Raw genomic sequence first — 16,439 nt, 5'->3', positions numbered from 1 at the left:
AATTAAACAGATCTTAATATTTTCTATGAAGGCTGAACCAACATTTATTTTGTCTGGATTTCAAGATTGGAGACACGCATTGCATGGTTTTACATCACACGAAAAAACAAGGAAGCGGTAGTGAAGTATGCTGCTCTGCAATCACAGGTAAATGTTTCTGCACTAATGTCAGCCAGTTGCAGAAAAGAATCACAATCAGCTAGGATTGCACTGCACAACATTTTTACCAGTGTTCAGTACCTAGCTCAACAAGGAATAGCATTACGTGGACATAATGAGAGTGATTCAAATTTGATGCAGCTCTTGTTGCTACGCAGTACAGATTCTGAGGAACTGAGACAGTGGCTTAATCGCACAAAATACAAGTGGCTGTCACATGAGGTTATTAACGAAATAATCAAAATGATGGCAATGATGGCGCTAAGAAAAATTGTGCAAAAGATAAAGGATTCTAAGTTTTATGCCATTGTAATGGATGAGACTACCGATCTGTCAAGAAAAGAACAAGTAAGTTTTTCTTTAAGGTTCTTTTCTAGTGAAGACTGGGAGATTTATGAGGCATTTATTGGGTTTTACCAAACTGACACAATGGATGCTGCTTCTCTTTCCAAAATTGTGGAAGATACATTTCTCAGGTGTGATTTGCCCTTTTCTGATTGCCGGGGGCAGTGTTACGACGGAGCCAGTAATGTGTCCTGCAAATTTACTGGGGTCCAAGCCAGAGCGAAGGATCGAGAGCCGAGAGCGGAATTTGTGCACTGTGCTGCACATTCCCTTAACCTTGCCACGCAGAATGCCCTGCATAATATTCAAGAGTGTCGTTATATGTTTTCGATGGTGAAAGATCTCATCAATGCCTTCAGGGAGTCACCAAAAAGTATGGCAGCATTCAGAGAGTTTCAGAGTGAAGGGGAACCTTCTTTACGACCATTGTGCCCAACAAGATGGACACTAAGGATCAGTAGCATTAAATCACTGCTCCACAACTACAAGGCCATGATGAACTGCCTAGATGAACTTAGTTACTCTTCCGATGAATTTGGCTTAAAATGTAGTGGATTCTCGAAGCAACTTCAATCTTTTTCAACATACTTTACAGTCACTAACAGTTCTTGTGAAAGCCATGGGTCCTGTAGAAGAAGCTAATGCAAAAATTCAAAGCCCAAACGTGTCATTGACAAGCGTTATGAAGAAAGTTGGCCTGTTGCAAGAGGTGTTGAGTGGGATACGCACCGACTCATCATACAATCACTTCTGGGAAACAACAGTAGAGAAGGCAAGAAATCTTTATTTAGATGAGCCTACACTCCCGAGAAAACGCAAACCACCAAGATGGCTCGACCATGGAAGCCTTCCTCACACCTTCAGTGACCCCAAAGAGTATTTTCATCAAATATATGTTGAGATCATTGATGTTTGCAAAGTTGCCATTGAACAGAGGTTTTCAACAGAAAGCTTTACATTCACAGTAAAATTGGAGAAGCTTATAACTGAGGCAGCAAATGGCTCGAAACAGGACATTGTCCCAATAAGTGAAGCTTTCCATGGTGATATCAACACGGAGAAACTATTTCTTCATTTAGAAATGTTGAGTGATATTTGCAGATCGAGAAATTGCCAGCTTAATTCAGTGAGTGAAGAGAAGCAATTTCTAAAACAAAATGAAGGCTTGAGTGACATGTTGTCAGAAGTTACAATTCTCCTGAAATTATTCTACATCATTCCGACTACAACCTGCACCGCTGAGCGATCATTCAGTTGCTTGCGCCGACTGAAAAATTATTTGCGAACGACAATGGGCCAAGAACGTTTAAATCACTTGACATTTCTGCACGTTCATAAGAACTTTACCTCTGAATTGGACATTGCAAGTCTCCTGAATGACTTAATTTCAAGAACCAAACAACGACGAAAAGTGTTTGCTGCCTCCTGAAGAACATCGCAAAAGAAGGGGCTACATTTGTTTTAATTTTAGAAAGTATTTGTTTTTGAGGGTTATTGAACAAACAGTGTATGGTCGTTTCCGTATTCAAAAGGGTATTAATAACGTTGATATTCTTAGTTAAATAATTTTTTTTATGATAGTGATATTGTGCAATAAAGAGAAACTTAAACGCTTACAGCTTCCAGTCATTTTTACACTATTTAATAAAATATATATATATCGGCTTACAGGGTGGGGAAGGGATTAGACCCATTCTGGGCACTACCAGAAATTATACAGACCTGCCGCCTATGCTGCCAACCAGGTTTGCCTGGTCCAGAGGTGCTGCTGGGAAGTGATTACACAGCAGGGAGGAAGCTACCAGGGACAGGGCTCAGAGGGGCTGTGACCCCAGGCCCAGCCAGCGAGAGGGAGCAGGTCCCACTCCCTCCCCCAGCAGCTGAATTCCAGACCGAGCTGTGGAAGGATTCCTCCTTGGACAAGCTAAGGGAACTTGCTGGCCACAGCGCTGCAAACCCCCTTGGGGAAGGCTGCAGGGACAGAGTCCTGTGGGAGAAGGGATTCCTGTACCAGGAATGGGCTCCCCAAGGGGAAGTAGAGCTGGGGGGAATCAGGAGGCAGCTGGTGGTGCCCCAGGAATCCACAGGGTTCTTCCCGTTCGAGCTGCTGTATGGGAGGAGAGTGAGGGGACCCCTGGACCTGGAAGGGGAGGATTGGGAGGAGAAGGGGGAAGACCCCCTGGTGGATCTCTTCCCTGAGGTGGGAGCCAATCTCCCCATCAGGTGTTCTCCGTTCAGAGTCACTGGGAAAGCAGCCCAGAACCTGGAGAGAGAGGTCAATGACATGTGGCTTTAGATGTGATCCAGCCGTTCAACAGCCCACGGGCCTCACCCGTGGGGCTGGTCCCCAAGGGAGACAGGATGATCTGGTTCTGTGGGGACCATCGGAAGCTTAAAGCCATCACTGTGTCCGATCCCTACCCCATGCCTAGGCCTGGGGAGATTCTAGACAAGCTGAGGGGGATGGGGAACTTGGCCCTGGTGTACATCGATGACGTGTGTCTTTAGTCAGACCCGGGAGGAACATGTGTCCCAGGTGAAGAGGGGGCTGGGCTGCCTCAAGGAGACAGGACTGATGGTAAAAGCCGAAAAGTGCAAGGTGGAGATGATCAGAAATTGGCCCATTCCCCAGACCAAGAAACAAGTCCAGGCCTTTATCAGGAAGGCGGGGGGCTACCGGAGGTTTGTACCTCACATTAGCTCCCTAGCTGCCCCCATCCCTGAGCTATGTGAGAGGGGTAAGCCAGACGAGGTGGTCTGGACTGAGCAGTGCCAGAGGGCTCTCTGTATACTTAAGGAGGCTCTAATCCAGGGCCCGGTAAATCTGGTAAACCCAGAGTTTGCCAAGCCTTTTGCAGTGTTCACCGATGCCTCAGATGCAAGGCTGGGCATGGTGCTGATGCAAGGCGATGCCGAAGGGGGAGACACCCCATCGGGTACCTGAGCAAGAAACTGCTGCCCCGGGAGCAGAACTATGTGGCCTCAGAGAAGAAATGCCTGGCCATGGTGCAGGCCCTTAGAAAGCTGCAGCTGTATCTATTTGGGCAGCACTTTACTGTGTATACTGACCACTCTCCCCCGACGTGGCGGCAAGGGGCTAACGCTGAGCTGCTGGAGACAGAGACACCTGTTCAGAGGGTGGCCAAGGTCAAGATGGGGGCTCTTAACCAAGAAAGCCCAAATTGCAGCCCTCCGAACTGGAGCGCTGGGAAAAGACCCAATCCCAGTTTAAACCCCAGGGGTATTGGGGTGGCAAAAGGGCACGGGCTGCATAAACCTTCCCGCATGCAGCCTGCAAGCGCCATCAAGCACAACAGACCCCCGGGAGGGTGTGAAACTGGAATGTCCTGGTGTAACTCCCACCCAGGAATGGGAGAGGTGCTGGGGCATCCATGGGAACGTTGGAGGGTTCGAACTTCCCCAGGTCACCAGCTAAAGTGACCTCGCTCAGTTCAGTCTCGAAGGGGGGCGAGATGTGACGAAGTGGGACTGTTCTTAATGTTTCCTCTGAATACTGTGTGGGTGCCTCAGTTTCCCCTATGCATTTCTTAAGTCTCCAGTGTGCATAAATGGCTGACACTTTGTATCCTGGCAACAAATGACTGGGGCCCTTCCCCCCTGCAAGGGAATAGCTAAAGGTGAACAAAGAGATCAGGTGACCTCCTGGCCCGGGAAAGAGACAAAGGCCAGAAAGGAGGGGCTGGAGGAGGTTTGAGTTTGGAGCTGGCTGGGGACGGGGAGTGAGGGCAGACGGGGGTGTCTGGCTCGTGGGGCCCCAGAATGGATCTGGCTGAGGGGTCCGGTTCTCTGTACCTACAAGCTCTGTTTTAGACCGTGTTCCTGTCATCTAATAAACCTCTGTTTTACTGGCTGGCTGAGAGTCACATCTGACTGCGAAGTTGGGGGTGCAGGACCCTCTGGCTTCCCCAGGACCCCACTTGTGCGGACTCGCTGTGGGAAGCACACGGAGGGGCATATGCTGAATGCTCCAAGGTCAGACCCAGGAGGTGAAGCCGTGTGAGCTTCTTGCCCTGAAGACAGTCTGCTCCAAGGGAGAGGAGGCTCCCCAAAGTCCTGACTGGCTTTGTGGGGAGCAGTTCCAGAGCATCGCCCCGGGACTCCGTGACACCTTGCTACAAACTGAAGCTCTGAACAAAGGACTGAATGACCCATCCCAGCTGGGGATGTTCCAGAGACTTGATTTGAACCTGCAGTTTATTCCATCACTGCTACAAGCCTGAAGCAATAACTTTGCCATTACTGTATGTAATTGATTCCATTTAACCAATTCTAGCTCTCATCTCTATCTTTTTCCTTTTATGAATAAACCTTTAGATATTTGGATTCTAAAGGATTGGCAACAGTGTGATTGGTGGGTAAGATCTGATTTGTTTATTGACCTGGGTCTGGGGCTTGGTCCTTTGGGATCACGAGAACCTTTTTCCTTTTACTGGGGTATTGGTTTTCAAAACCATTCATCCCCATAACGAGTGGCACTGATGGTGATACTGGGAAACTGGAGTGTCTGAGGGAATTGCTGGTGTGATTTGTGGTTAGCCAGTGGAGTAAAACCGGAGTCCTCTCTGGGTGGCTGGTTTGGTGCCTTGGTGTGCAAAGGAACCCCAGCCTTTGGCTGTAACTGCCCTGCTCTGAGCAATCTGTCCTGAATTGACACTCTCAGAAGTGTCCCACCAAAGGCAACATTGTTACAGAGTGCCAACGTGGTAGCGGATGCGTTGTCCCGGAGAGGGGGACCTGAAATTTCCCAGGTCACTGGTTAGAGTGACCCCGCTCAGTTCAGTCTCGAAGGGGGGAGAGATGTGACGGAGTAGGGAGTATTAACCTGGTTATGTTGCATGGGAGTTTTGCTAGTTTACTGTATGCATTGATACTAGATAGTGGTGGGATATAAGGGTGTGACTTCACTTGAGGGATGATACTTGAGCACGTAACCTGAGCCCAGGAGGGGGTTGGGGCCAGGTGACACCTTCTGCCCCGGAAACTGGACAAAGGCTGGAGGAGGAGCTGGGGTGTGTGGCTGGGTGAGACTGCTGGAGGAGGTTTCAGTTTGGAGCTGGCTGGGGAAATGGAGGGAGGCTCAGAACTGGGGTCTGGGCTCCCTACCCCCCAAGATGGACCTGACTGAGGGGTCCTGTTCTCTGTACCTACAAGCTCTGTTTTAGAGTGTGTTCCTGTCATCTAATAAACCTCTGTTTTACTGGCTGGCTGAGAGTCACGGTAAATCGCAGGAAGTGGGGGGTGCAGGGCCCTGACTCCCCCACCCTCCGTGACATGGGCAATGGAGTTCTACATTGTGACTGGAGAGGTCACTGTCGCAGGGACTGGGGGATTGTGGGAGCGCGGCTGGAGGACTGTTAGCATTGACACATGTGTAGTGTGTACGCTTGCTCTGTGCTGACCTAAGGAGGTGGAATTTGGCTCCGTGGCGCTCAGGGAGGTGGTTTTACTGTCGCTGTAACAAGGCGCTTACGTCGTCGGGAGACTGACTGGAGTCCAGGCACGCGCACAGCTAGGATGCCAGACGTCGATTTCCATCAGCCTGCAGCCCAGGCCCGGGAGTCAGAGCACTGGAATGGCAGGCCCTACTGAGACGAGGGAAACCCAGGGATCAAAGATGAATCACTCGCTCCAGAGGCCCCTGAATGTGTGAGTACAGCATGGCGGGGTCCCCAGAGCACAGGCACACACACCTCAACCCCCTGCCCCCTCCCACACCCTGAACCCCTCATTTCTGGCCCCATCCTGGAACCTGCACCCCCAGCCTAGAGCCCATACCTCCTCCCATACCCCAACCCCCTGCTTCAGCCTAGAGCCCCCTCCCATACTCTAAACCCTTCATCTCCACCCCCCAGCCCGGAGCCCCCTCCTGTACCTCAAACCCCTCATCCCTGACCCCACCCCAGGGCCCGCACCCCCTCTCACACCCCAACCTACTGCCTCAGCCCAGAGCCCCCTCCTGCACCCTGAACTCCTTATTTCTGGCCGCACCCCGGAGCCCGCACCCTCAGCTGGAGCCAGAGCCCCAACCCCCTGAGCCAGCCCGGTGAAAATGAGCAAGTGAGTGAGAGTGGGGAGAGCAAGCGACAGAGGAAAGTGGGGATGGAGTGAGTGGGGGTGGGGCCTTGGAGAAGGGCTAGGGTAGGGGTGGGGCTTCAGGGGCGGGGCAAGGGTGTTCAATTTTGTGCAAATAGAAAGTTGGCAACCCTACTCATAGCTGATGCCAGGTGTCCTTTCTAGGCAGATCTTGGAGGACTACATTCACTGCTCTTTTCTGTCCAAAGGACATCTCCTTAGGGCAGGGGGTGCCAAAGCAGCAGGGCCTCCCGCAGGGGCTAGCCAGCGCCTGCTCCACCCTGTCGCAATGTCAGCTGGGCCCTCACAGCTTGCGTGATCCACCCGCGTCCCAGGGTGGTTTGCAAGACTCACTGAGGTTGCTGCCGGGCAGGTCCCCATGCAGCACACCAGGGCCGGGCTCTGTCACGGAATGAGCCTGAAAGATTTATTAGAAATTAAGGGAATTCCCTGGCCCACAACTCCACTCCTCCTGCGTTATGACCGGCCAGAGCTAGTCGTCACCTGGAGAGGGGGACTGAGATGGGGGCTGTGTAAAATGAAAGCTAAACTTTGCAGGTCTAGAAAACTGACATTAAGGTTCCTAGTTACACAACCCCCGAACCCAGGGCAGTCTGGGAATGCCCCGTTTGGGCCTGCAACACAAAGTCTGGATCCCGATCTGGTGTTTCCCAGTCTTTACTAGCTCACCCTGCCTCCTATTGAGAAGGATACACTTCAACCTAGCTGGAAATAACCTCCGACCAGCGGCGAAATCGGATATTGGTCCTACTGCCCGGAAAGTTGTTTAAGAAACTGAAAGCTGTTTCACCCCAGAATGGCTTCACTCAGGAAACACCCTGAGGGCAGTCTCCTAGGGGAGAAGTTGATTTGCACCCCTGCTGTAGTCCGTACAGTCGGCAAGCTTCACGGGTGATGCTGTGCTTTGCAACACAATAAAACCTCAGTCCTCTCTGCCTGGAAATCAGCAACGTTCCCCAGGCCTCCGATGTCCGGGGCACAGTGAGAGTCACGCCCCCATGGCCTCGTGCAGGGCCTGGCGAGACACTTCTCATAGGAAGTGACCGGCAGACGCAGCAGTGACTGCTGTGGCAATTTCAGTTCCTGTGGGACCAGGCCAGCTCTTCCCCTTTGGGCAGGAGCAGCAGACGCGGCTCTGCGTAAATAGAACGTTCCTTTTGCATGCTGCGTTGCTGACTGTCGGCCGGCAGTTTCCCAGCCGCTCTCCTGGGAACACAGCACATTTCTAGATCTCGGGTGATTTATTCATGAGTCAAGGCGCCGTTCTGAAATGGAGACAGAGTTTTGGACTGGCTCATCTCCCCCTTCCCCCCCCACCCCCGCCCCGGCTGCTTTTGATTCATCCCCCACTGTCTCTTTTCAGCCCTGCCTTGAATCATGGCCTCAATCCCATTTCCTTCCTCTGTGTCCAGACGCAGCTGTGCCCCTGCCCAGGTCTGATTCACAGCCCCCGCTTCTGCTTGTGGCGGGGGGCCGCTCCTGTCCAAAGGAGTCTTCCGTCCGCCCGCCCGCCCAGAAGGAGATGGCTCAGGCGGAGAGGAAGAACAGACGTGGCAAGGAGGGCCCGATCTTGCGCTCATGGATGTCAGTGGGAGCTTTGACGCTGACAAGTTGGCTCTCTGAAATTCCCAGGCCCCTTGTGTCCCTCGCCCCTCTGGCAGATGGGCATCAGACAGAATCACAGCTGTGTTCATCTGGAGGACATCTAGCTTTGCTGATATGACCACTATTATCTGGATTGCGGTAGCACCTAGTCACGGACCAGGCCCCCATGTGCCAGGCGCTGTACATTATTAGGTGTATTACAGTAGTGCCTAGGTGCCCCAGTCACAGATCAGGCCCCCATGTGCCAGGCGCTGTACATTATTAGGTGTATTACGGTAGTGCCTAGGTGCCCCAGTCATGGACCAGGCCCCCAGGTGCTGCACAGATTCTGAACACAGAGATGGTCCCTACACCCCAAAGGTTTACAATCTAAGCAGACACATGTTCCTTCTGCCTTGCGATGAAGAGCCCCAGCCCTCACCCCTTACCCTGCTTTACTCTCTCACACTCCCAGAGGCAGCGTGCCCTAATGGATAAAGCACCAGCTGGGGACTCAGGAGCCCTGGGTTCTATTCCTGCCTCTGGCCTGCTGGGGGACCTTGGGCCAGCCACTGTCCCCCCACCCTCTGTTTACCGGGAAGCTTTCTGGGGCAGGGCCTGTCTCTTGCTCGCTCTCTGTGCACTGCCCAGTGCAGCAGGGCCCTGATTTCAGCCGGCACTAATATAAGAGGGATGGCCGTGTGTCTGCAGGGCAGATGGTTGCAACCACAGGTCCCATCTCATGATCCTCGAGTTTGTCTCTTTCATCACATTCAGCCAGCGCAAAGGGGTGTGATCGGTGACAACTGTGACTTCGTTCCCCAGGAGGTTGTACTGTAGGCTCTCTAGGGCCACCCAGCAGCCAAGCATTCCTTCCCCATCACTGAGTGTGCCCTCTCACGAGGAAAGAGTGCACTGCCGATGTACACAACTGGGCGTTATTCTCCATCTAGCTCCTGGGAAAGGACCGTCCATCCCTACCACTGAGGTACCTGTCTGCAATACGAATTCCCTCTCCAAGTTCAGACTGCACCACGCTGGGGGTCTGCAGCATATGTCCTTGAGCTCTTGAAAGGCCCTGTCATGGGTGGGCGTCCAGCATCCATGAGACCCGCCTTGCGGCAGTGTCCTTAGTTAGTTTGTCAGCGGGGTTGCTATAGTGGTGAATGTGGTATGAACCAGTCATAGTGGCTGGCTAGGCCTAGGAAGACCCGAACTTGTGTGCCCTGCACTGACCATGTATCCCAGATAATGGGATTCCAGTTTTCCCTATGACAAACTCGCAGGGGAACTCAGTGATTGGGGAACTATTCAACATTAGTGAGGCCTCATCTGAACTACTGTGTCCAGTTTTGGGCCCCACACCACAAGAAGGATGTGGAAAAATTGGAAAGAGTCCAGCGGAGGGCAACAAAAATGATTAGGGGGCTGGAGCACATGACTTATGAGGAGAAACTGAGGGAACTGGGATTATTTAGTCTGCAGAAGAGAAGAATGAGGGGGGGATTTGATAGCTGCTTTCAACTACCTGAAAGGGGGTTCCAAAGACGATGGATCTAGACTGTTCTCAGTGCTACCAGATGACAGAACAAGGAGTAATGGTCTCAAGTTGCAGTGGGGGAGGTTTAGGTTGGATATTAGGAAAAACTATTTCACTAGGAGGGTGATGAAGCACTGAAATGGGTTACCTAGGGAGGTGGTGGAATCTCCATCCTTAGAGGTTTTTAAGGTCAGGCTTGACAAAGCCCTGACTGGGATGATTTAGTTGGGAATTGGTCCTGCTTTGAGCAGGGGGGTGGACTAGATACCTCCTGAGGTCCCTTCCAACCCTGATATTCAGTTGGGTTGTAGATCATCAGTGATCTACAACCCATCCTGGACAATGATCCCTCACTTTCACAGACCTTGGGAGGCAGGCCAGTCCTCGCCCACAGACAACCCGCCAACCTTAAGCATATTCTCACCAGCAACCACGCACCGCACCATAACAACTCTAACTCAGGAACCAACCCATGCAACAAACCTCGATGCCAACTCTGCCCACATATCTACACCAGCAACACCATCACAGGACCTAACCAGATCAGCTACAACATCACCGGCTCATTCACCTGCACGTCCACCAATGTTATATATGCCATCATGTGCCAGCAATGCCCCTCTGCTATGTACATTGGCCAAACTGGACAGTCACTACGCAAGAGGATAAATGGACACAAGTCAGATATCAGGAATGGCAATATACAAAAACCTGTAGGAGAACACTTCAACCTCCCTGGCCACACAATAGCAGATGTAAAGGTAGCCATCTTACAGCAAAAAAACTTCAGGACCAGACTCCAAAGAGAAACTGCTGAGCTCCAGTTCATTTGCAAATTTGACACCATCAGATCAGGATTAAACGAAGACTGTGAATGGCTATCCAACTACAGAAGCAGTTTCTCCTCCCTTGGTGTTCACACCTCAACTGCTAGCAGAGCTCCTCACCCTCCCTGATTGAACTAACCTTGTTATCTCCATACTGATTTATACCTGCCTCTGGAGATTTCCATTACTTGCATCTGAAGAAGAGAGGTTCTTACCCATGAAAGCTTATGCTCCCAATACTTCTGTTAGTCTTAAAGGTGCCACAGGACCCTCTGTTGCTTTTAACCCTGATATTCTATTCTAACGGCAGCTATTTGTCAAGATGGGAATCATAATCCTTGCTGGAGATGACTACATCGTCCAAGTATGCGGCCGCATATTGATTATGCAGTTGGAGTAATTGGTCCATCAAACATTGAAAAGAGGGCCACTGCCCGTGTAACCCGAAGAGCATCGTCTTAAAATGAATTAGACCGAGCGGTGTAGGGGAAGCCGTCTTCCTCCAAGAGTCCGGTGATAAGTGGATGTGCCAGTATCCCTTTGCAAAATCCAGAGTGGTGATGCACTGGGCTTCTCCCAGCTGGCCTAAGAGTTCGTCCATCCACAGCATGGAGTAGGAACAAAGTCCACCCAGAAACACAGGGAGCCATCCGGCTTTGCAACCAGCACAATAAGACTCCTCCACTTGCTCAGGGATTCCTCTGTTACCCCGAGTTCTAACATGGTCTTGACAGCCCCCCTCAATTTGTCGGGAATTGGTCAGAGCCCGTCCTGTATGACTGTACCAGGTTCTGTATTAATGTGACGCTGGGCCATGGACAAGCTGAGAATACATTTGGAAAAGCAGCCACCAGCTGAAGCGCCTGTTCCTTTTGCTTCTCTCTGAGGGGCTCTGAGCTTCCTTGCGGGCAGCTGTTAATTTGGAGTTCCAGTTCCTCAGGATGCGGCAGGATGAAGACGCCTTCCCTAGCTTTCCAGGACTTCAGCAAATGTATGTGCTAAATTTGTTGTTTCTTTTTTCCCCTCGTGGTCTGATTAAATAGTTCCTGGTTCCTACCTTCTTCACTACCTCAGAAGGATCTTGCACTTGGCCATTATCTTTGATTCAGAGCTTGGAAGAAGCAGTAGAACTTGGCTGAAAGGCGCATAGTCATTCCTCAGCTTCTTTGAGGTTTTCTCTAGTGTAGGCCCCCATCGCCTCCCATCTCTCGCGTGACTTTGAGTCGGATTGTACAAGGTTTTCAGCTCTTGGAGCCTGGCTTTCCCATGTCTCCCACACCAGGTCTGCTATGTCACCCATATGGCAGTGAAAACCTTGTGGAAGCTTGCAGTGCTTCCCTAAGGGTGAAGAGCAGGGCCAGGGTTAGTTGGTCCCAGTGTCAAGGGTCATGGGTGATTAATTTGTTAGTCTCTAAGGTGCCACAAGTACTCCTGTTATTCTTGAGCATTCTCTTTGCTGTCTGATTAAATCTTTCCACTAGGCCATCCATCTGTGGGTGGTACATGGATGTGTGTAATGCTTTTTGATAGGCCACAGACCTCGCTCATCAGCCAAGGCATGAAACTTGTCTCTTTGGGGATCCCATGTGAAGGTCTTCAGCAGCTCGTCAGCAATGGTCTTTGTTGTACTTAAAGTACTGCACAGGATCTTTTCAGGGGGAATAAGGCAAAGTGCCACATTTATTGGTAATACATGTATCAATCAACACTGTATCATATGCATATGATATATGTATTACACTCACACACTTACACACACACACACAAGCACACTCTGTCTTGTTGTTGTTACCAATTAGTTGCTCCCCTTAACTGCCCTGGCCAGGTGAGTTAGATGGGGGAGGGGTGGAGCCGGGCTTCTGCCGACCCGGATCGATGCTCCCATGTTGACAAGACGAGACCCGGAGTCCTCTGCAAGACACCTCACATTTTTAGCAGCTTCCCTCTCATGCAAATCTGTACCAGATTCAAAATCTGTATCTGTGTCCGTTGGTCCTTTGTGCTGCTTCCTTCTGGGTGCTGTCCCAATGCTGTTCAAAGAGGGTGTTTCCAAAAGAAGGTGCTCGCTTCTAACCCCCAAGGCCCTCAATATGTCTGCTCTTCTTTAGTGAGCCCACTTGACAAGTTTTATTGTTTTTGGGTCTGGCTTCCATCCCCTCTCCAACTGTTGCAGCTGTCTGGAGGTGCTCGCCTTCCACGCCTTGCTCATTCACACCTCGTTCATTCAACAGGGCAATTGATTAAAAGAGGGGGGAGAGCTTATTCTACTCCTAGCAAAAAGACATTTTTTTAACATTATACCAAGTCTCAATACAAAGTTTTCTATATAAGGATCTGGTACAAAGTTGTATGAAAATAGAGGCATAATACAAAGTCATATGAAAGTTATGTGAAGATGTTTAATGCAGAGATTTTTCTACATTTTGGCTTTGGCGGACTGGGCTGGTATGGACTCCAGGTATCGGGTGGCATAGTCCACAATAACAAGTATAGGCTGGTGTCTGGGAGTGCTCTTCTGTAGGGGGGCTATAAGATCAATGCAAAGGGGATGTCCACCAAGGGGAGGGGTACTCAGAGAGCCTATGGGACCCCCTTAGGGGCCACTGGTTGGTATGTTTGGTATGATGCACAGAATACTTTAAGGACGCTGGCCAAAAGTATCCGGCCAGGATCCTCGACTGTGTTGTATCCTTCCCAAGGTGTCCTGCACATGTGCTGCGTGTAGGAGCTTGCGACAATACTCCCAGGGCACTAGTAATTGTGTCCGTATCTCCTGCATCTGCTTGTCCTGGTCTGTGCAATACAAGTCCGTTGTAAAGGCAAAATGAGGGGACTGCCGTGCCTTCCGGGGTGCCCCCTCCTCGTCATCTGCCACTGCTCCTTCTTTGAAGGCCCGGCTCAAAGTCATGTCCTTTCTTTGCTCCAGGCATAAATCCAAGAGGCCTGTTAGACTCTCCAGGTCTAGTCTGGGTCCATGGAAGGCCCTTCCCTGATGTCTTCGGCCTTGTCTGCATTGACTAGAGTCAGTGTTCTCCATGACGCCTACGGAGCGGGCGGCCTCTCTCCGCTCTTTCCTTCTAGGCCAGGAGGTGAGTAGGTTGGAAGAAATGTTAGAGGCCCTGTTCCTGTCCGAGGAGTCTTCCTTGGGCTCCTGCCCTACAGGAAGTTTCTGTAAGAGTTTGTCCAGTCTCAGCCTGTCTCACTGGAGGGAGATCTGGAGACGCACGTGCTTTCATCCGGTCTTGGTTCCCGTCAACAGTCACCGTTACTGTCATTCTGGGATACAATAGAATATCGCCATGGGTGCATTTAATGGGGATTCCCCCCTCGCTTCCCTGCTCTTATCAGTATCTGCTCCCGGACAAAATGTCTGGTCATGCCTCGAGTCTACGAGGGCCAGCGTCCCCGTTGTCAGCGAGAGTGACAGACTATCGAGTCTGCAGCCTTGTCGTCCTCTTTCCAAGCTCCGCTGGGCCCTTCTTCCTGTGCAGGCATGGGGCAGGGGGCTGGCACGGGCCGTGTGAAGTTGGGAGTCTTAGCCATAGACCCTGAGAGGGGCACCTGTCACCTACCCTGCCCAACGACCAGTCAGGTGTCTGGAGTTTCTTGGGGTTTGCCCAAGATGGGCCACTCAGTCTCTTTCCTTCTCTAGTGTGTAGGGAGTGAACACTTCGGCAGCACAGGGCCCCCAGACAGCTTGAGCGGCCACGTAGCCCTCCATGAGGTGGGCGGCCTCCGCGCGGATCTGCAAACCCAGCTTCGGCCTGCCGGTGGGAGAATCCAGACAGACTGCTCCGTAGCTGGGAGTCCTGCTCTCCGGGTTCCCATCTGAGAGGCTGGCTTTAACCACCACCTGCAGACGTCCTTTAGCCTTTGGGCGATCGCCCGCGCCGACGGTAGGTTTCTTCATGTAGACCTAGCCGGCCCAATATGGCAGCCTTCACCTCGTCACGTCCCCGGCATGCTGCCTGGGCTTCCCCAGCGAGGAGTGGGGCCAGCCGGACTGCCCACGGGGCCGGGGCCATCGAGAGGCTGTGGCCTCCCTTTTGGGAGTTACCAGGAATGACTCTGTTGTCTGTCGTCAGGGTCGGAGTGGTGCCCGGATATCCTGGGGACACGCTCTGCATGGCGGCGGGTCCCCAAGGAGCAGCGGGAGGTCCCAGGCCCGCAAACCATTGGGACGACTGTTGCTGGTGCGATGCCATCTGCGCAAGCGATTGTTGCTGCGCCTGTTGTTGTGCTGGCGAGTCAGCCGGCTGGTGCAGGAGCCAGTTCACCCATCGCTCTTTGCACTGCAGCGACGGTTACATCCACCCCACTTCTGGGACTGCCTCGTCAGCTGCTCTTGGGGCCATCTCCTAACTATCTCCCTCTAGCCACCTCCAACTGGCCCAGCCCTAAAATGGGTCAATCAGCCCTCAAACTCCGGGGCATCTGTTGTCTCCCCATCAGTTCCTTAGAGGCAGCCTGGCCCGGTTGTTGCCCTCCACTATCCCAGGCCTTCCTGCCTCCCCATCTCGCTCTGTCCTCCCTCCTTTATAACTGTGGCTGCCTGCGGGCCTCTGTGACTGTCAGCCTGGTGCCTCTCTCCCTGGGCTCCACCTGGCCTTTGTGAGCCCCGTTACGGGCGATCAGGGCCGTGTTGGGTGGGGGGCCATGCCGGAGTGCTGCGTGTATTGCCTTCCGGCCCCAGCGCCCTGACAGCCGGCCCCAGTTTGCCAGCCTGGGAGATTCTGGCAATGACTTTTCCCCGAGTTGGCAGCTCTAGCTTCCCACCCAGCACGGTTTGCATGTGGAGCTGAGTGTGCTCGAATACCAGCCAGTCCCTCCCGCCTGGCGCAGCATTGTGCAACAACAGCTCCCTGCCAAGCCAGCCCTCCCAGGTGTGACCACACCTCCCCTCGCTCCAAGCAGCATAAATAGCCGGGCGAAGCTTGGCAAGAAATCAGACAGGAGGCAGGCGAAGAATGGGCGACCCGGAGCCACAGGCGGGCCTGGGTACTGCATTGCCATCAGCAAGCTACAGCTGCGAAGGGTTCTCTCTTCTGCTACTTCTCTGCTGGGTCTTGCGGCTCTATGGGGCTTTTTTCCTTCCTCTTTTGCCGAGAGTGCATTTGATCTCCTTGTAGCTGGATCCGGGAGGCAGCCACCCCGCCGGGATAGGCTGAGACGCAGCTCCGAGACAGGACAGAAGTTTGCAGCACGACGACCGTATTCTAAAGCCAGAAAATGGGCTGATGTATAGAGATCTCGGTAGTGGGCAAGCAAGCGGCACGCCACAGAGCCAGCCCACGGCCGATCAGGGGCATTTTGATTTTCTTTGAATAAGTGAGAGTTTAGTTGTAACAAGGTGAAACCCCAGCTCATTTCTAAACAAATTCCCCTCCGGCTCTAATTTTAGCTGCATTTCTCTGACTGTAGTTTTCATTCCCTCCGAGGTGACACACAGGAAGCAAAAGGTCACCGCAGTGTGGAAGTTGCAGCGCAGCTGGTTACGACACAGGCTGCAAGGCGCATGCAGGTTGAAAATTACGCTAGTGGAAATTTTGATGCCACAGAATGAGTTACGCTATAGAGCAATGATGTACATTACGGGCATGCGGGAGCATGTGACAGCCTCTATAAAGAGACCCATGCTGGCCCAATGGCAGAGTAGATCCACAGAGCAGGGTCAGCCGGTGCAGGATGGGTTGTCCGGTGTGTTGGCTCAGTTACCTGATAGTACTTTTTCTCTTTTACTGTTCAGAGGCCCGTCCGTCCAATAGTCATGAAAAGCCAGCCACCCAGATGAAAGTCCCCAAGTACCGGTAAGTGATTTCTGTGTCCTCGCAGCGCAGGGCTGCAGAGTTCAGATCCATGGTCGAGCAATT

General features: G+C 52.1%; 1 protein-coding gene across 1 annotated transcript in view; it reads left to right on the top strand.

The window, feature by feature from the left end:
* Window positions 1–16,439, top strand: part of LOC135874180 (interleukin-36 receptor antagonist protein-like) — a 32,864-nt gene that overhangs the window by 14,000 nt on the left and 2,425 nt on the right. Inside the window, exon 2 of the mRNA XM_065398933.1 lies at window positions 16,316–16,376. Within this exon, the coding sequence (XP_065255005.1) occupies window positions 16,316–16,376 (61 nt within the window). The remainder of the gene's footprint in view (window positions 1–16,315; window positions 16,377–16,439) is intronic.

The sequence above is a fragment of the Emys orbicularis genome, chromosome 2, assembly GCF_028017835.1.
Source record: "Emys orbicularis isolate rEmyOrb1 chromosome 2, rEmyOrb1.hap1, whole genome shotgun sequence".
Taxonomy (NCBI): Eukaryota; Metazoa; Chordata; order Testudines; family Emydidae; genus Emys; species Emys orbicularis.
This window is presented reverse-complemented; position numbering and strand designations above follow the sequence as displayed.